This window comes from Nelusetta ayraudi, unplaced genomic scaffold (genome assembly GCF_046127955.1).
Source record: "Nelusetta ayraudi isolate G7.1 ecotype Tasmania unplaced genomic scaffold, CSIRO-AGI_Nayr_v1 ptg000033l, whole genome shotgun sequence".
NCBI classification, from domain to species: domain Eukaryota; kingdom Metazoa; phylum Chordata; class Actinopteri; order Tetraodontiformes; family Monacanthidae; genus Nelusetta; species Nelusetta ayraudi.
The window spans coordinates 4,263,674-4,283,955 of record NW_027466083.1 but is presented as its reverse complement, the minus strand read 5'-3'; the positions used below and the strand labels follow the sequence as shown (position 1 = coordinate 4,283,955).

At 42.9% G+C, this 20,282-nt stretch overlaps 2 protein-coding genes across 3 annotated transcripts in view; one reads left to right on the top strand and one right to left on the bottom strand.

The window, feature by feature from the left end:
• Nucleotides 1–642: 642 nt before the first annotated feature.
• On the bottom strand, nucleotides 643–19,493 carry postna (periostin, osteoblast specific factor a). 2 transcript variants are annotated; one of them, XM_076031683.1, is made up of 22 exons: nucleotides 19,147–19,493; nucleotides 18,257–18,355; nucleotides 12,766–12,830; nucleotides 12,499–12,656; nucleotides 12,267–12,431; nucleotides 12,039–12,185; nucleotides 11,565–11,706; nucleotides 10,326–10,538; nucleotides 10,073–10,207; nucleotides 9,833–9,981; nucleotides 9,349–9,485; nucleotides 8,584–8,714; nucleotides 8,261–8,391; nucleotides 6,895–6,997; nucleotides 6,641–6,708; nucleotides 6,488–6,533; nucleotides 3,588–4,034; nucleotides 3,441–3,470; nucleotides 1,874–1,918; nucleotides 1,581–1,667; nucleotides 1,463–1,495; nucleotides 643–1,267 (listed from the first exon to the last, which is right to left on the bottom strand). In XM_076031683.1, exons 1-22 carry the CDS (start codon nucleotides 19,263–19,265, stop codon nucleotides 1,212–1,214), a joined length of 2,706 nt encoding a protein of 901 aa, XP_075887798.1. In that variant the 5' UTR covers nucleotides 19,266–19,493; the 3' UTR covers nucleotides 643–1,211. The 2 variants fall into 2 exon arrangements, with proteins under 2 accessions (XP_075887798.1, XP_075887799.1); XM_076031684.1 differs by lacking the exon at nucleotides 1,874–1,918 and having other exon boundaries at nucleotides 19,147–19,492.
• The window catches only part of LOC142892105 (FRAS1-related extracellular matrix protein 2-like), a gene marked incomplete at its 3' end in the record, with an annotated part of 84,238 nt that continues 70,020 nt past the window's right edge, over nucleotides 6,065–20,282 (top strand). The window contains exon 1 of the mRNA XM_076032159.1: nucleotides 6,065–6,068. The remainder of the gene's footprint in view (nucleotides 6,069–20,282) is intronic.

Here is a 20,282-nt window from a genome sequence, read left to right as displayed (position 1 = left end):
CATTTCTATGCCAGCGAATGTTCTGTCCTTCCTCTGAAGAATATTGCAGCACAGTTTCCTCTTCATCAATCCAGGGCCGGGTTGCAGGGATAGCAGTCTTAGCAGGGAAGCCCAGACTTCTCTTTTCTGCACAGACACTTCCTCCAGCCCTACTGGGGGGGGAGCTTGAGGTATTCCCAGGCCAGCTGAGAGACATAATCCCTCCAGCGGTTCTTTGGTCTTCATCTGGGCCTCTCTAAACACCTCCCAGGGGGTGTGTCTGGGCAGCATCCGAAACAGATGCCCTAGCCACGTCATCCGGCTCCTCTCAATGTGGACGGCCACTGTTCCTACTCTGAGCTCCTAGGGTGACATCACATCACGCCATCCCACCCTGCGCTGCAAAATCATTTCAACCATTTTCATTGGAGATCTTGTCCTGTTCGGTTGTGACCCAAAGCTAATGACCAGAGAGCTGAAGAAGCAGAGGCTCCTTCTTCACCACACACTTCTGTGATATTACAGTTGTGTGTAATGGAAAAATAATGCATTGTGTAACTTATATGTAATTATCTTATGTAACTTGTTCTTTGTATTTAATCTTGATGTTTAGGAACACAGGTTGCGTCATGTGGCGAAATGAAAACAAAACCTCTTGAAAAGTCGGATAAAAACAGCATAAAAATCAGTGAAACTTTATTTTCCACCTGATAATTTACAGAGGCACAGCACCGCACATAATGGTAGCAAGACTAGCCAACACCATTCCAACTCGGGTATCTACTGAAACACAGCTATCACACAGGATGTGAGCACCATCAGAAACACACAAAAATCCTTTCCATCTTTTCTTTTTACAAAACATCAACAATAACATACAAACAACAGCCTTTTCTTGTGTGTTTGGTAGAGTATATCTTAACTAACTCTTCTTACAGACAAAAGATAATTTTTTACTAGTCACTTCATGTTACTTGCGATACTGGGCTTTCTTTGCATTGCTATTACATGTCATGCCTGTTACATACAGTATAGTCCAGAGGGTGTGGTGATACTTACAAGCAGTTTAAAAACAAAAATGAAAAACAGCTCAATGGATTCTGCCTCTTTCTATTGCTGTTTTATTTTTTAATTTTTTTTTTTTTTAACAGTCTCCAACGGCTCGACCAGGAGCACTGGAGATGTGTCCACTCTCTAGTAGCGACTCCGAAGGTGCTTTCTCGCTGCTGGGCCTATGCTTTCGGGTTGTGGTGACGTCTGACCAGCCGTGCCCTCCTCCTCATTCCAGCTGTAAAGACGTGAGCAGAAATAACCAAGTATTACAGACGAGCAGGTACATCCACTTAAAAATGGAAAAGCTAAGGTAAGCTAAGAAGAGAATGAAAGGATTTCCAGCAGAGGAAAAAGACAGTGATTGTTGTTGTTTGTTAACTTTATTCCCTGATGTTGATGAATGTTTCAGTAAACTAAGGTATGATCTTACTTGGAGGTTTCCTGAGAGCTGCATATCGCCCTCCTGCAAGAAAATAATCAACACTGGCAGTTAGTAGAAGTTTGCACCCAAAGATTTGCTGTCATTGATGTGCCGCATGGGCTGTCACCTTGAATGATTTTGGTGATTCTCTCTGACTCCTCATTGATCAGACTTGGATCTCCGCGAACGGTGGTAATCTTAGAGAAATCAGGGCCTGATTGTTGATTTAAAAAAGAAACAGCATTAGATCTAAAATGAGAACGAGGTTGCATCAGTTTCAAAAATATGCAACACATTGTCTTTTCCACCTTGAACTAATCTTCGTATTGAGAGAATACAGACTTGCAAAGTTATTTCAGAGGCAGAAGCATGTCAAAGCAAACCTGTGGGATATAAAATATTTGTGCACGGAGACCCTACCCTCAATCAGATAAGGTTCGTTCTCCGTGGTGTGCAGGCTTCCACCTTCGGATGGGCATTGGAGAAGGGTGTTGAAAGTCATTTAATGACTTAGCGACTGTGCAGACTGACAGACTGACAGGTACAAAACCCTGTAAAAGCACCACTTCCTCCTCCGCCGCTACTGCCACCACCACCACCGACACCATCACCACCTCCACCACCATCAGCACAAATTCAAACATAGATATTGAGTCTCTGTCACACACACACAAACACGCAGGGTCCAAAGTACAGGTGTACATCGGGGCGTTCAGCTCAGAAATGGCAGGTAAATTAAGTTTCCCAACCCTCAAACTGATTCGCAAGAATGTCGCCAGCTGTTGTAGAGCCCCAAAATGGCACCTTATATTTTGTACACCACTCATGCATACAAACTGAGTTAGGTGGGCATGGAATTCTAGTCTACGAGGCACGGACACTGGCAAGGATGAAAGTAAATGGATGGAGTGATGAAATGCTCAGACACCCAGATCATGGTGCACCATGGTAAGAATGAGAACATTTAAGGCTATATTTTTAGGCAGGCATCAATCACCAGGGATACTTTTAAATAAAAACACAACCTCCTCCCTCTACAGAAATCACAGCTCAACCTGTATAAACATCATAAACCAGAATCGGTTTGTGACGTTTTGCATGGTGCTGAGCCAGACCTTGACATCATACACTGCATGATTCCAACAAACACAAATGAAAGTCACTTTACTGTCATGGTGGGATAGTTATTAATTTGTGAATCTTCATAAAAAATTTAAAATGATGAAACCAACCGTGGGAAAACCATATCCATTAGTTGTTTTGACACTTGCCTCAGTTCTGAACCAAACTTTTATGGGAATGTAGTACAAGACAGTTTTCAGAGGCTGGAAGAATACTGGTCAACTGGTCGTTTTCTTCTCTGTAACTTAAGGAGCTGGATCCCATGGATATCTGAATATCTGGATCCAGACATTAATAGGACATTTTACTTGTTCAAAAAAATTTAATGTTGTTACCCACAGCCAATTGTTTTATAATGGAAAAAAAAAATCTAAAACTTTAAGATGGGCCCAAGTGGCAACAGCAACTTCAGCAAGAAGCCAGAACACAGTGGTGAAGGACACATTTTTTGGCTCATCATTGAACCACCAGATGGCAAGTTAAGACTGCACTGAAGATCAACAGGGTAGCCAAAACATCTTGGGTCAGTGTGATACTGTTTTGAATTATATGTTCGCTAGAGCACATGGGTAGATAATTGAGGAATGATTTCCATTTCCAAGTACATTTAACCTTTGGCTGAGCACAAACAATAGTTGCTTTCAGCCTAAGGTGGTGCACACCATGGATGTGATGTGTCTGCCCCATTACTTGATGATCGTCAGCGTAACATGGAATGTAATATGACATGAACTCCACTTAGCTGGCCCTCAGTCAACTGAGGTCAACAGAAAAGTGAAGGCGTTTGTTAAAAGAGCTGTTAAAAGATGTTTTCAAACTCTAGAATCTACACTATCATGCTCAGCAGGGGTTAGCAGATAATTACCTGTCAATTTCTTTCCCTCTAAATCGGAACCTGTGACATATGAGAGAGAAGTTGTCATTGAATCATTATCGTCATTAAAAGATATTGTAATATTTATTGATGATATCAGGGGGTGGGGGCAGGAGGTGCTCCAAAACCAAAACTTACCGTCAATGACTCTAGTAACCTTTGTGACAGAGGGTTCTCCTACAATGACTCGGGTGACTTTGGTCTCAGAAGCATCTCCTTCAATGAACCTGGTTACTTTTGTGACTGAAGGATCCCCTGAAATGACTCTGGTGACTTTGGTCTGGGAAGACTCTCCCTCAATGAATCGGGTGACTTTTGTGACTGAGGGATCTCCTGTAATGACTCGGGTGACTTTTGAAAGTGAAGGCTCCGCTTCGATGACTCTTCGAACTGTTGTGATTGAAGGCTGTGTATCGATGACCCTGGTGACTTTTGTGACCACTGGTTCTCCTTCGATGACCACCTGGGTGACTGAGGGCTCTTTCTCAATGACTCTGGTCACCTTTGTGATTGTCGGCTCCCCGGATTCAATGATCCTGGTGACCTTGGTAATGCTGGGCTCACTCTGGATGATCCTGGTCACCTCTGGGATAGGAAAATAAAGTTTTATAACGACACCTTACGGTTATATCCAACAAATGTGTGTTTGCTTAAGAAGGTTTTTTTTCTTTGGCTTGAAATCATTTGATACATGGCCTAGTCTCATAAATCAGATCCAGCCTCTTGAATACAGTTCAAAATAATTAATTGAAAGAAAATGTTTTTATTTTTTTATTTTTTTATTTTTTTGAAATATTTGCCTCACTCAAGACACAACCATGAAAACGCAGCCAGAAAGATAGAGTATTCAAATTCTCATGTGTCCAAAAGAGGGAGCCTGTGTTGATTCATACCCTGTGTGCAACATTAATCATACAGTTAGTCGTTTTTCTTCCTGCACACCAAAACTACAACTTGATGGGATTTAAGCCGCTGCCACTCTGATTGAGGTCTCATAACCTACCGCAAATCAACAAGATCAATTGTCTAATGCCGCACAGAGACAATGTCTCATGCTAAAGCCTGTGAGAGCAAATTGGCAATATGACAAAATATGTGAACATATCTAACGGTGTCACAATGTTTTGATACTTGTGAAAGGCATTTACATTAGCTTAATAAAAGGGCCAAGTGCTGTTTGTATGCTGTGCTTTAAATTTTCCTCTTGCATGTGTTTAAACAGCAAGTCATAAACGCCATACATTTTTAAATGTATTTATGCTCTGATCAAATAATACATTTATTTGCCTTAAAGATTTCTCTCTTTTGATCTAGAAATGTTGCTATTTGTGTATGTGCACTGGATTCATCCCATTTGAACAGCAATTTGAGGCCTAGGCCTGACTTTTTTATGCTTTGACAACCTGATTACCTCATCCAAAGTGGAGCTGATTAGAGATGGCAAGAGGTCTAAGAGTCTTAAGCAATAATCGTGTGGCTAATCAGAAAAACAAATCACTAAATCCACCTCTGACATCACCATCAGCATCGATAAATCCCATATAACCCCATCATCACTTGCAACCTCGGAATCCACCTCCACCCCAACCTCACCTTCGACCACCATATCTCCCAACTGGCCCGCTTCGCCTTCTTTCACCTGAAAAACATCGCCAGACTCCGTCCCTTCCTCACTCCCTCTGCTGCTGAAACCCTCACACATGCCTTCATCACCACCCGACTGGACGTCTGCAACAGCCTGGGTGGAGGATGGGTGGAGGCCTCCCATCCTCCACCCTCAACAAACTTCAATACATCCAGAACTCCGCCGCCAGACTTCTCACCGGTTCCCGCCCCTACGACCACATCACCCCCGTCCTCCACCAACTCCATTGGCTTCCTGTTGCCCACTGTATCCAATTCAAGATCCTCCTCCTCACCTTCAAGTCACTCCACAACCTGGCCCCTCCCTACTTGTCTGACCTCATTGTCCGTCACACCCCAAACCGTCCCCTTCGCTCAGCTGATGCAAACCTCCTCTCACCCCTTGCCATAACCAAGCACCGAACCCTGGGGAACCGGGCCTTCAGTGTCTCCGCCCCCACCCTCTGGAACTCCCTCCCTCCCCTCCCCATCTGCAACTGCACGGAGCTCAACAAATTCAAGTCTGCCCTCAAAACCCACATCCTCAGACTCGCCTACCCTACCTGAACCCTCCTACACACCACACCTCCCAGCCCATATTTGCCCTCTCAACCCTGTCTGTTTTTAACTGATTTTATTCTAGTGTTACATCTATTTTATTCATTCATTCATTTTCTTTACCCGCTTATTCCTATTCAGGGTCACGGGGGTCTGCTGGAGCCTATCCCAGCTGTCTTAGGGCGAAGGCAGGGTGACACCCTGGACAAGTGGCCAATTCATCGCAGGGCCACATAGAGACAGACAACCATTCACACTCACATGCACACCTATGGACAAGTGTGGAGTGTGGGAGGAAGCCAGAGAACCTGGAGAGAACCCACGCAGACACAGGGAGAACATGCAAACTCCACACAGAAAGGTCCCAGGCCCGGGCCCCGGAATCGAACCCACGAGCTTCTTGCTGTGAGGCGGTAGCGCTAACCACTGCGCCACCGTGTCGCCCACATCTATTTTAATCGTTTTTAATTTTTAATTTTTTATCTTAATCTCTCTCTTTGTTTTATATTGTTATTTTACCTGTAAAGCGACTTTCAGCACTTGTAAAAGCGCTTTATTAAAAAAAAATATATATATTATTATTATAATTGGAAAGTAGACATTGCTGCTGGTTGGATTACTTTCTAGGAAAAGTTTCTCCTTTGGACCAAGAAATTCTAATGTCATTTAGCCTCATCCAAATTACCTGCAGGAAATGGCCAAGACTGATTTTAAAAAGTTGCCCAAAACCTGATTTTTTAATTTTGTCTTAACTGTCTCAATGGAGTAACTCGAGATGATCTTCTCTGTAAAGCAACATGAGAAGCTGCCATCTTTAAACATATGACACAATGAGAGTGGTATTCACGGAAACTTACTAAGGAAGGTGAGTGGGATCTCAGTGTAAACATATCCGGGAACAAACTGAAGGGAAAAAAAAGGTTTCACTTAACGTATATCAAAATGTTCAGTACATAAAGAAAATAGGAATTGGGCAAATTTAGACAACAATTATAATTCCTTCAATGTACCTTAATCTGAATGTACCGAATGAGCTTCCTCAGAAGAATCAGGAGGTCCTGGCGGCCCACAGGAAGGTCTGCAAGAATATTACATCAGCATTAGAGGATCCAATGTAGCATATGCACAATAGTAAAGTGGAACAATGGTACTCATTTACAGTGCATGAGTGCACAAATAAAAGTTTATTATTATGAGTCTGTTAATTTGACAAATTAGAATGAACTCAATAAAAGATCAAAACAAACTAATTCCAGAATTTTACCTGGTGGATAGAGAACATTCTTCACCACGTGGATGACACCATTTGTCGCCATCAAGTCACTGTCGGGCACATCCACAGAGTTGACATGTATGGAGTTGTTCACCTGGTAAACACACAAAAAAATAAATAGATGTAAATAATAATGCAAATAATGCACTAAACCTCCTTTTTATATGAACCAGAAGACGTACAAAGGTGAACTGAGACTGAATAGGAATCCCAGGCATCTATGTACGTCCATTGTTGGAAGGGATGTCTGGTATTTCGATACTGATGATTAATGCCGTTGTCTCTCCCCAAAGCGGAGAAAGAGGGCGGACACACCACTTCCCATTGTCTACTTACACTCACTCACCCTCCTACAAAAGTCAGCCATACTAGTCACATTTCTGTTCAAACCTCTGTCTTTCCATGTATTTCTATCTATTTTGGCTTTTGTAGTGCCTGACCTGCCAAATCCCCATTTGATGGCAAGATGTGTTGAGCTTTAACGTGTCCCCAAGGACCAGAGCTGACGGGCTGGTAGTGCAATGGGAAAGAGGAGGGGGTCTAACAAATTGAAATAATGGATGTAATAAGCAGACAGGGAGCCTGACTGACATGAGCAATAAGCACAAGACTAAATGGCAGGTAAGAGGCTTTCCAGCGGCGGGTCAGTGCAGAGCGCAGGTGTTGATAGAAATGACAGGAAAGCAGGTTTTATTACAGCTGGCCTTCCTCCAGAGATTTACCAGCTTTGAAGTTACAGATTAGCTCTTTGAAGCCATTGTGTAAATGAAAACATGGGGAAAGATTGGGTTAGATGGTCACAGGAGAGGTTCAGAGAAGGCATAGGGGAAAAATGACACCTTTTCTCTGAAAATTGCGTTTTTGTCATTATTATATATAGTAATAACTAATGCTTGGGAAGGATCTGATTATAATAGGTCTAAATTGTAAATCACCCCTGATCCTCTTTGAAACATGGTATGTTGTAATCAATGGGCTTGATTCACAGCACAGTCTAGTGCAGGTCTTTTGTCTTCAATATACATGTAAAATGTTTTAGATGAAAATAATTGCATTTGTAAGATGCTGCCTCCTTTCATCTTACTCCAAAATAAATGTATTTGCTGGCTAGACAAAGATCTTCAGAAGATAAGGCAGCAGAGGTCCTGGGATAAGTCCGACACTGACCTACAAACATCCCCTAAAAGAATTCCTTGAGTCCCCTTAGCTTAGATTGGATATTTTCCAAAGGCAACTTTTAGTCTATTCAAAAATTTAACTGGAAACAAAAATAACTAAAATTGACTTTTATCTTTGGCATCAAATCTTTTTCTTTCAAAATTGTTTGAAAGCTTAGTTCAGTGGCAGCTTTACGTACAGACAAAACTTGAAGGTTGTTGCCCTGGAGGGTCTTGAGCAGGTTGGTGACTCCACCCTCTAGTCCTCCATTGATGAAGATGCCATTACTGAAGTGGTAGAGCAGAATGAGCCTCAGAGTATTCAAATCGCCTGTTAGGGAAGGGGGGAAAACATCAATTAATATCATACTGACAAAGAAATTCAATTTATAACTCATCTCCAAATTTCTTCCACATTTGTTTAAATAATGGGCCAGTCCGAACTGGCTCAGCAGTGTCCGAGTTCCACAAAAAGACACCTGACAAGAGGTTGATTCAGTTTAGCTTTTGGGGCAGCACTCACGCTTGAGCAGTTCAAAATCCTCCTTGCTGAGACTTTCAAAGGCCTCATCAGTTGGAGCAAAGATCGTGTAGGAGCCCTCCTGCTTCAGCAAGTCAGTCAGACCGGCCGTCTCCATCAGCGAGAGGAAAATCCTGCATTCATCAATTATAGGAAAGAAGGCAGAAGCCAACATATAGTGAGCCAAGTTCAGTGACTATACCAAAATCTATGCAAAAATATTAATGGAAAAAGGAGATTTGTCTGACTAAAAAGGAATGGGATGGTAAAGGACATATTGGTCCAGATCAGTGAAAATATTTAGGAGGTAAAGCTGAATGACCAGTTTAAAAGAGGAGCACCAAACAAGAGCAGCTTCTGCAGATCTGACGGTCTAATGTCCATTCATGTTGCTCGTTTTAAACGAGAACGACACAGTTTTTGGTTATTTGCCAAGACTCTGAGGTTTGCAGGATTGTGTGTGTGAGACTCTCATGCTTGTGTGGTCTCACTGAGTCACACATCAGCCCCCACACACAATTATGCAGCAGAAGCCTCCATGCTTGTGCCAATTATCTGTGGAAGTGCAAAGAAACTTGAACTGTGTGGTTGGACTTTGAACGGAAAACAATTATTCTGTGGTGACAGTATTATTTTGTGGATTATCTCAGGTTGCTTGTAACTTAAATCTCGCCACTGTCTGTCCTCAACTTTGCTCGACCTCGTCCCATGTTCTTTCTGTACCGTTTTGTTGCCAGGAACAGAAGTAAAAGCTGTCAAATATCTTACTTGAATCGTCCATTGGCAACCAGGTATTGATACATTGTTTTGTCAGCCGGTTTGATGATGGACTTCATGAGGTGCAGGGCACTCCTGCTGCCTTGTTTACTGCCGCGCAACATGCAGGCATTCTCTATGCACACAGCCTGAAAGGGAAGAACAAAAATGAAAAAGTCTGGTAACTATCGAGGTAGTTTCAGGAAGGAGGTTCAAACAGCTGTTCCTAATATTGAACCAATCACCACAATTTACCTCATTGGCCAAAACTGGATTAATTAGATGTTGTGGAGCATTTGTTTAGACAGTGCAGACAGAATAATCTATCATCGCTCAGCACATTAAAGTGCTCACATGTTCACCAGCTCTCTTTGTCGTTGTGTTTTTTTTTGTTTTGCTTTTCACTTCCTGAAGTTTGACTCACTGATACAGTTGTCCACACACACACACACACACACACACACACACACACACACACACACACACTAATTCTCACAGTGCGGTAAATGAAGACTCTGAGCAGTTTGCCAGCCAGCGTCTCCAGCTGCTGTCCATTGTAGAGCTCACTCAGGGTGATTTTCAGCCTCAAGATGTGGTTTTCCAGAATGCTCCTCAGCTGGGTCTTCTCCGCCATTTTCAATTCGCCTGACAAGTCCAGAGAAATGTTACAAGTTTAAAATGGGTTTTAGATGCGTCAAACATGGCTTCCTTTCGGCAAACAGAAAAGGCAGCTCACTGTCAAAAGCAGTGTTGACTGGAGCGAGGAGGGTGTACTCCATCTTCGGCCTCATGGCTGCAGCCAGACCCAGCTCAGACACCATGTCACTAAAAGTGCTCTGGGAGGCTCCCAGCAGCTCCATTCCCTCTTTAGCTGATAGGATATAACATAAGAAAAAAAATGTTGAGAATCACAGAAGCTAGCTTGTGCACAACCCTTAAGAAAAAAATACAAGGATGTTGTTTTTTTTTTTGTTGTTTTTTTTTTTTACCCGAATCAGGAATGAGAATCTGGTCGATGAGGTGGATGACGCCGTTGGTCGTGACAATGTCCTTCTTCAGCACCATCTTGATGCCGTTGACGGTCAGGCTGTCGCCGTCGCAGCCGATCTGGATGGAGCTGCCCTCTTCAGTCTCATACTCCGAGCCGATCATGATGGCCTCAGAGCACTGGACACTGTTCAACAGGTGGTATTTCACCAGTGCTGGATTGGTTCAAAGGTAGGAGAGTGGAACCAACAGAGAAAGGAAGAGGCACACGATCCTGAATTAGTTCAGACACGGTCCAACAATTTTGCAGCTTGCCAGGAGTTATTTCTGTTCTGAGATCATTAATCAGTACGGATGCCGCATTGCTTTGCGGTATTTAATATGCAATTGGACTAGGAAAAGAGCCCAGCCGTTAGGCTTATGCTAGCAAAACTAAACCTCAGACACAATGCAACTAAAACATCCAAACCCACGAAAATATCTCAATGAAATGAGTGTCACATCACCGGCCAAAGCTGCTCCAATGCAAACTTTTCCGTTCCAAAACAAGGCACAAGGCTCCCCATCCTCTTTTCCTTGGAGGCTTATTTAATGCGGTTGGTCAGCCGAGCCTGTTTACTCTGAGAATTTGGATCAGGATTATATTACGTTCCCACAGTGAGCCATTTCACGGGGATGCCACACTCTGGCTGGACTCTAACAAAGGGCTGCAAGCAGGAGGTATAAGCTGCAGAAGAGAGAGTCCTTGAGCTCCCCTTTGACATTTTTATGGTTTTGTGGAAACTTTTGTTTGTGTCAACTATTTATTTGATGATAATTTAAGTTTGCACACTTTCGTAGGAAGGACAACAAAAATAATTCCGATTTTGATAAGATTATCAGTAAAGTGTATTCAATCTGGCTGGAATCAGAGTTAAGTTCACTTAAGGCAAGGTGGTCTTTAGCAATCCCACTGGGTATGTGGCACATTTGATCTATCACTGGTGTCAAAGCTGGGGATCATGGATGTTTGTACGAAATGTCATGCCAATTCATTCAGCAGTGACTGAGGATTATTGGCTTGGAGCAAAAAGAGCTGACGTCCAGCACTATCATCTCTGCAGCAATCCTACTTTAAACCGGCTGGAATAAAGCTATTAGTTGTAAGTGTTCTAAAGTCCCCAAAGTGCAAAGTCAATACTGACTTGATACTGTGGTAGTTTAGTACATTAGGGTGTGTGATCATCACGTGCTCAACATACCTGCCAGTACGTCCTTATCTGCCATGATACGCTCCAAATATCCTGGGCTCAACTTGCTGAACGCTGCATTAGTGGGAGCAAACAGAGTAAAGTGGCCAGGCTGCTGCAGCTTGTCCGCCATACCCGAAGTCACCACTGCAGCCTGAGTGACCAGACAAATTAGCACATTAAACAGATGCTTGTAAATATTGTAATATAATTCAAAATTGACTTTACCAGTTTTACTCATTAGCGTGAACACCCCTGTAGTGAGAAATGACCATCCCATACTTTGCTTGCCAAAAATTTGGATTTTTGTGAAGGCCTGTAAACAGGGGGCTATGGTGGCCCACAAATGATCTATAGGATTGCATGCATAAGTAACCATGTAAGGCTGCTTCACCAGAGTCTAGAATATTAAAATAAAAGAAAACTGGTATGATATGGGACCTTTCTGCAAGAGAGTTAGTTAACAGTGCCAGGCATTTTCCTTACATTTAAGGAGGAGAGGTCATCAGTGTTGTCCAAGACTTCCTTGATGGTATTTCCTGCCACAGTGATGACTCGGTCAACAACGTGCACCACACCGTTGGTGGCCACCTGGTTAGCATGGATGATCCTCGCACAGTTGACTGTCACAATCTGTTGCAAATGGGATATTTTATTTTAGCGTACTCCATCAACATGTCAACAGGGTAATCTTGACACTGTGAGCGAACCCACTCCGTTGGGGTAGTGGCCGATATACAGCTCCCGGTCGTTGTACATGGACTTGGCGGTCATGTGGTTCTTCAGATCTTTAGTCAGAAGACGTCGGTTGACCATGTGGAGATGAAGAACGTTGTACATCTCAACGTTCACGTTGCTCAGCAGACCATCCCGGGAATACTGCAAAAAAGAGAAACTGATTAGAGGGAAGGGTGTTCAATGCGGGATAAATAATGCTTTTACTCACGCGGTCCAGGTTCTCCCAGGCTTCATTGCTCGGTGCAAACAAGGTGAAGGAGCCTTTGCCTTCGATCTTCTCTCTGATCCCAGACCTGTCGGTGTATTCCTGGGTCGTCAGAGCCCTCACGAGGTCCAGAGTACCGTACACATGGTCAATGGGAGCCACTATGAGGAGCACAGCGGAACTGAGAATGTTTGTGTTCACTGGCAGGGAAATTGGGCAGTACTGATAATGCCGATAAATAAATGACACATTTTGTGGGAGAACATCTACCTGCAGGACATCCTCTCATGCCTTCTAGCTTCATGTACCCAGGACAGCACTCATAAAGGACTTCACTTCACCCCACCAAACAAGAAGGAAAAAAAAACACACTGTTAGATCTGCTGTCTCTGAATATTTGCAGGCATTTTTATTTATTTAGTCCTTTGACAGAGACAATGCAGTCAAACATAGTTACAGGCTTGCAGTAGATGTGTGCATACAGAATTTATAGCTAATGCCACTTCTTAACTCCAGGCCCCAGTTGTGCTTTTCCACACTGATGCAGTACAATAAAAATCATTAAGAGATGATAAATAGCACCACACTGCACTGTCACATGCTTTATGTGGATTCGATGCAGGTTAAGAGGACACCTTGGACCATCAGTGAAGTGGATCAAGTGCAACAACGTATGAGCGATGGTGACTCAGATTAGGCTCATACTAGCAACAGTGTAGAAAGTTTCGAGCCGAGTGAGGATTTAGCTCATCAAACAGCAAAATTAAAGAGAGTGTGTTTGAACACCAAGGCCACAGTGACTGTATCCACAGCAAGCATCCAAATCACCATAGATCCAGATCCAAAACCAGATCCAGATGAAACACTGCCGTCCCAGCTTTAAAACATGGCCAAGGCCTTAGCAACAGTAAATCTTTATTTTTATTAGACTCCTCTCCTCAGCCCCCTTTACCCTTTATTCTTCCCTGCTGTGGTGAAATGAGTGTTTCTCCCTTATCCTCATGAAATTTTGCAACATTATGCAATTTAACAGGGCACACACGCAAATATGCACTCACCCCCGCATCCCCCATCCAACGCCTTCACCGCTTCACCCCACAGTGCGGTGAGCGGGGTCCGCGTGGCGGCGCCTCATGGGTGGCGGCTGGCTGCCTACCGACACTGGAACAACTCACCTTCCCTTTGTGAGTTATTGAGTCTCTATGTTTGTTTTGCAACGTTGTTTGTTTGTGCCTATGTTGCTGATTTTTTTTTTTTTTTTTTTTTTTCCCAATCTCACGCTGTATTGTTTTGCATGTATTTCGGTGCATGTGACAATAAAGCATTAATTCATGTCATTCACATTAACTCATAATATAGATATTGGTCAGTGATTAATAAAAAAATATATATATATATATATATATATATTACCCAGTATAATGTTACCCAGCAATTAAAGAAACACTTCTGCTGGGACACCACAGCCATAAAATAATTCTTAAATGAATTATTACAATTAATAACTATTAATAAAGTTGCATTTTCTTCTGATCATTTTGGAAAAGTCTGATTGGTAACATATTTCTTTCCCTCAATAAATATTATAGATCCTGTTGGAAATCTGAAAGCCAAACACACAAATAAGTGTGCAGCTGCCTGGAGGCCCACCGTGGAGAGAACTTGGCCTGGACTTGGAGCGAAAGACTCCTTTTTCTTTAGCCAAAAACATTTCAACCTCTTTCGCAACAGCAACTAACCTCGTAAATAAAAAGCAGAGATCAACATAGGAGTTTCGAGCTCAGCTATTATATCACTGGGGTACATGATGCACAGCAGTAGCTGTAGAGGCTGAGTCGCGCGGCAAGTCTAACACTAGGACTTAAGCATGATGGGAATTCAAAGGCTACTGTATCCCACAGGATGTACTGGATTTACGACATTTATATGAACCTAAATACTTTGACTCTGTGCCGTGCCTGACACTGTCTGCATTCTCCCTATGTTTTCTCAGTCATTAATCTGATTTCCAAGGGGCTCTCTAAGAAAAACATAATTAGGACATTGAGCTGAGGCCTAGTGTTTGTAATTGGAATTTGGGTGGAAGGAAGCGCTTATAAGTTGACCGGAAAATATAGGAGTTCAAAGACGTATTAGCTGTGCAGCAGGAGGAGCTGCTAACTCTAAACACATGAGGAGGCAATAACACACAGCTGCATGTTATTAATCAATTGATCTGTATGGTTCAAGTTGCACTTCATTAAAGTGCAATGAAAAACCTAAAAAGGGTGCGAAAAGTTTCAAACCAGTCCATTAAAGGAATGTCTGGTTGACTTGGAATGAATCGCAGATGGTAATTACGGCAGAGGTTGAATTGTGAACTGTCCCAAGCTAACACACGTCTCCCAGGATGTAAATTAAGTCAACACCGAATGGTCAAACAGGACCAACTGAGAACCAGCTGCATGCTTTCTGTACAGAATATTAAGAATAATTGGCATTTAATCTGAAGCACTTTGGCGCCATTTGGAATTGATTTCAATGCCTTCAATGTACACACAAAAGTTGTGTCTTTAATTAATAAATCCAGGCAAAAACAAAGCAATATGTGCATTTCCTCGGAGGGGGAAACAGTGATGATTAGTTGTGTAATCATTCCCTTCAGGATCCGCTTCAAGGACAAACTCAAAGAGAGCCACACTATGCACGTTCTGTCTTGCACCTCCCTCAAAGTCTGGGAACAAACAATGTTTGTCATGCATGATTCACCTTCCAAATGTTTTCTCACAACTAAATGTGTCTCAAGCTTGTCCATCTCTGTGAGGTGAATTGGGAAGTAATTGGTCAACTAAATTGTCCGCAGGTTTGTGAGGGAGTGTGGATGGTTGTTTGTCTTTGTTTGTCTCTATGTGGGCCTGCGATGCACTGGCCACTTGTCCAGGGTGTAACCCTGCTTTGACAGCTGGGTTAAGCTCCAGCAGACCCCCTTCACAATGAAGCGGGAAGAAGCGGGTATTGAAAATGGATGGATGGATGGATAATCAAGTAATCAATCATTCTTAGCTGCTCCAATGAAGTTCAGGAACTATAGACCTGGAAACAGGAATGATATGGGACCTTTGGAGGCACATCAGCTGTGTCACTTTCAGTCCAATTGCTCTCTCTACGGACACAAATTGCTAGAATGCTAGAGAACATAAATATTTGCGCACAGCTGTGTGTCAGGATGGTATGAAATCTTCCTGGCTGCAGCCCCAACTGCAGGGTGATGCAGTACAGACGAGCAACAAGCGGGACAGGACGAGTCTGCGCGCTGCGCTGTCTGGCTGTCGCTGCGTGATCCAGCCTCACGTGGCTCCCAGACCAGCAGATGTGCAAACACAGTGCATGAGGACGGACAGACAGACAGATGGACCGATGGACCAATGGATACTTTTTGATTTTTTTTTTTTTTTGCTTTTCGCTTTGTTGCGTTTGACTCACTGATGCGGTTGTTCCCATGCACACTCACACGCATGCACGCATACACACACACACACACACATATAGAGAGAGTGAGGGGAAAAAAATAAGGTGGGGTTGTCTGGCATCACATAAAGCGATTGCAACTTTGTTCCTGTTATGTAATCAGCCATCAACAGTCTCCCTCGCGACCTCATCAAGTGCCAGATGCTTCCTGAGTGCTGCGCTGGCATTTCATGCATTATTCATCATCTCGTGCCATTAGGGTCTAACTGTGGATGATTTTTAACGTGTCGTTTTCTGCTCTGTGATCAACACCGTCAGTGGATGCTTCTTTGAAGAAACTATTTCCATCTAAATCTGGGTTATTATTACCTCCAGAGACTTAATGTCAAATGAAACTGAAATTAGGTTCGGGTTTGCAAAGTTTATTTCCTGCTGCTCAGTAATCCCCACATTGTGTGAGAAATAACAAGAATGTGTTGCTCTTTTGTTAACGTAAACATTTTTTTGTTAATGTTTCATTTCAGTTTGAAGGCTTACACTGGGTTTTATACGGTGTTCCTCTTGTGTAAATCATTAATTCCACAAGTTTGAAATGCGTCACTTTTCAAAAATGAAATTGGTGTTAACTTAATCTGTATTGCTTTTCATTGGCCATCAACCACTGTGAGTCACTTTAATGGTATCATTTATTTATAAGTTGTTTCGTGCAATTTGGGTTGACGCCTCTACTTGTAACAATTGTTTTTTAATGCAAAGACAGATTTGTTTCTTAATCTCACTTGCAATCAATGTCTTTCAGATTTGATGTAAATTGTAAGTTAGTGTTCCAAGAACAAAAGACAAAACACTCATAATAATACCTTTCTGTGCTCCTGTGTCCAACTATCTTGTTGAGTATGTAATTACTTTGTATCTCAGTGTGAGTTCTTTTTATATCTGTGTGATCAATTACTGAACAGGGAAGGGCAAAATAAGTCGGTTGACTTAACAATTCCCTCTCATGTTTTCATTTCCTGGCTTACATCCCAGCACAGCCTCAGGTGTTCCCACTGTTTTAATGATTTTGAGAAACTCTTTGCAGAACTCGTCATGCTTGTGCATCCCTTTGTGTGCGATGGATTCCATCACCAGTCATCCACCAGGCAGCTCACAGCTCCAGCTGATCCTTGCACTCCGTGAACACCACGCTAGCACATTTTACCCAATCTGAAGGCCAACTCCTAGACATGATGTCGCTGACACTGTTAGCCATCACCATCAGACAACATGACTTCTGATGTTTAGCTTATAAACCACCTACAGGAGAAAATAATGATAATAATAATAATTTTAAAAAAAATCCCTGCCTGTTGCTCAGCTTAAACCTTCACTATTAAAGTCCTCCTGCTGGCACAAATCAAGAATCCATTGGCCTGAAACTGTTCAACCAGACGTGCAGACTTTGTACTCTATTGAGAACATCTGTACACAGAGGCTCAGACCAATTTTACCTCTTGTGTCAAACATTTACTGTTTTGCTTATTCACCTTTGCACATAGGGTGTTCTGAATTATGATTTGATAAAAAATCATGGATAATGTGTTTAGGCAAAATCATTTTTTAAACAAAGAGTTTGTTCAATCAAAAGGAACGTGAGATATTTTCCATGATTTCTAGAATGTCTTCTGAATCTCTGGCCATGCCGACCAAATGTAAATATTTTCACTCAAAAGATGTTTTTTAAAATAATGTCACGACAACTGACGTGTTGATATCATTGTTCAACAGCAGCTAAATAGCAAATGGCAGCTGGTTAAATAGAGAAGGTACGGTTTTGAACTTGAGGATACCATGCTTTTTGTAATTTTTTCAAATTGTATCTTGACGGAGAATGCAGCAACAGACGGGCATAATAAATATCCAGTCTGCTAGAATGCAGCGCGCATAATGTAACTCATACGTGAAGGAATGGAACTGGGCCCGATTCTTCAACTAGCAGGATTAAAACTGTCTTCACTCCTCCTGGTTCCTTCCAGGAATATATGATGAAGTGAAGCCTGCGCCCTGAGGCTACAGAGGATACTGCCACTTTGAGGGAGGACCAAGAGATTAAATTCTACTGTAATTGCTCATAAAATTCAGACATAAAAGGAAACTCTGAATGTTAAAATCAAGCCGGAGGGTCCTGCAGTCCAGGGTCAAACAGCCTCGGCTGAGATAAAAAGGGATCAAGTGCGACTGATGCATCTCTAAACGTGGCTGAATCTCTTTTGAAATGCCAAAGCACTGCTGTCAAGGTGTGACAACCCGCTGAAACCTCGAGCTCCAGACTTACGTCCTCCGGCCGCAGATGGAGCGCTTGTACCAGTTTCGACACGTGCTGAAGTACTTCTTCTCCGTCCCCACCACCCGCTGCAAGGCGCACATGTTGGGTCTAGAACAAGAGCAAGAGCGGAGGAAAAAGAAGGGAAGGTGGGTGTGATGGGAATAAGTGAGGTGCAGGGAGGGAGGGGGACGGGGGGGAAAGGAAGGAGAGGAGAGGGCAGGTGGTGTAAAATATAGGTGTGATTTAGGGTGGAGGTTTGGAAGGGAGGAGATGAGAACATAGTGAATAACAGCGATAGGCCGTCAGGTGACATCCAAGGAAAATTCACACTGCCCATATTTTCAAATTTCAGGTAAAAGTCTGTTCAAGAAAAGCTTTTCCTTGAAGACATGTCAACACTTTGGGCACAAACTCATATAAGTTCTGTTTAGCTACTCAATAATACATGGTCAGCAATTGCTAAATGGACAGCATTGAAACTTGAAAGCAGCTCAGGTCATCAAAAAATTTACTGTACACATTACATGAATTTCTTGTGTCAATAATTAAAATTCAACAGACTGGCAGAACTACATATCGCTCTGAAACCTGAATGAAAATGACAAATTAAATGATATGTTTAAAATCAGAATTATTAAGCCATGCGGCTGACCCACTTCTTAATGATGCAGTCTCTGTTTATTTCTTTTTTTTAAATACAGCAAAAACATACATTTGTAAATAAATAAGCTCCTCACTCATTTCATCCATCCTATTCAAACCAGGAATATCTGCCAGACATCTTAGACGTTAAGTAAAGAAATTAAAGAGAAAATGACACATTTTGAATTTCTTTTTCTCTTTAAAATTTTCTTTCTCGTCTCCTCTCAATTTCCTCCCTGCTGCCGGTGGCTCCTTACCCTTCATTCCTGGCCCGTATGCGGCTGTGGCCGACGATCTTGTCATAAGCCGAGGAGTCCACGCTCCCCAGAGAGCAGAGCGCCACCAGCGCCGAGGTCACCGCAAGCAGCCGATGCATCCTGGCGAGATATCGATCCACAGAGAGATACACACACGCACACACGCACAGACTTGGGCCGCGACCTTGCTGTGCCCCCCTCAAAAAACAAAACAAAAATAATTTCACAGGAGATGTAAATGTGTGCGGGTAAGAGAGGGTACTTATATATATGGCTCTCTCTAACACACACCCATCCCAAATGTCTTACTCCCACTCTGCCTTTTCCATAACATTACCTCCCGCTCTCACCCTCAGCACACACACGCACACACACACACACACACACGCACACGCACACACACACACACACACACACGCACACACACTTTGCTCCAGTCAAATCCCCCCACGCCCACCTCCAGTGCCGAGCAGTGGAGCTCGGTGAGGTCATTGTCTTTCTCTCTCTCTTTCCCTCACGTTGTTTCTCACACGCACACACGCACACACACACACACACACACAAACACACACTCACACACACACACACATACACACACACACACACACACACACACACACACACACACACACACACATACAGACTTCTCATGAATGTTAGCACCAGAACTTCCTGGAGCTCCGAGGGCACCCTGTGACTTCATCTTTCCTCTGCATCGAAGCATTTTGTCTGTTCCGGAATTTAAATCCTGGGACTTTGACTGATTTGATACTGTGAGTTAATCTTTTTTTAATGATCATTCCAACCCTCACAAATTATTGAAAACTGGGGCTTTGTGGAACTGCAAGTGTGAATTAATTGGACAGTTTAAGGGGCCTCACAGGTAAACGGTCTTATGAACTGGTGTGTAAATCCAAGACAAGAGACATGATGGATCAGTTGGAGAGACAGATTCACACTTGGACTTGACAGATGCAGCCTGACTGAATTTTTATCCCCAGCCTCCAGGGAAAGCGCTCTGTCTCACAGCCACGGCAATGCAGATTGATCATCTCCTCCACTCTGCCCTCCTATTTGTGTTCCAGCTCCTCTTGTCCCCCCTTCCCTTTCCTTATCCCCCTGTCATGTTTGTCGTT

What these genes read in the sequence shown, in the direction of transcription:
- postna (XM_076031683.1), bottom strand. Translation starts at nt 19,265, where the DNA reads ATGCATCGGCTGCTTGCGGTGACCTCGGCGCTGGTGGCGCTCTGCTCT. An exon ending in GATTCTCATTCCTGATTCGG is followed by an intron (nt 10,208 to 10,325) that starts GTAAAAAAAAAA and finishes ATATCCTATCAG; the next exon opens with CTAAAGAGGGAATGGAGCTG. An exon ending in CGAACCTTATCTGATTGAGG is followed by an intron (nt 1,668 to 1,873) that starts GTAGGGTCTCCG and finishes ATCAACAATCAG; the next exon opens with GCCCTGATTTCTCTAAGATT.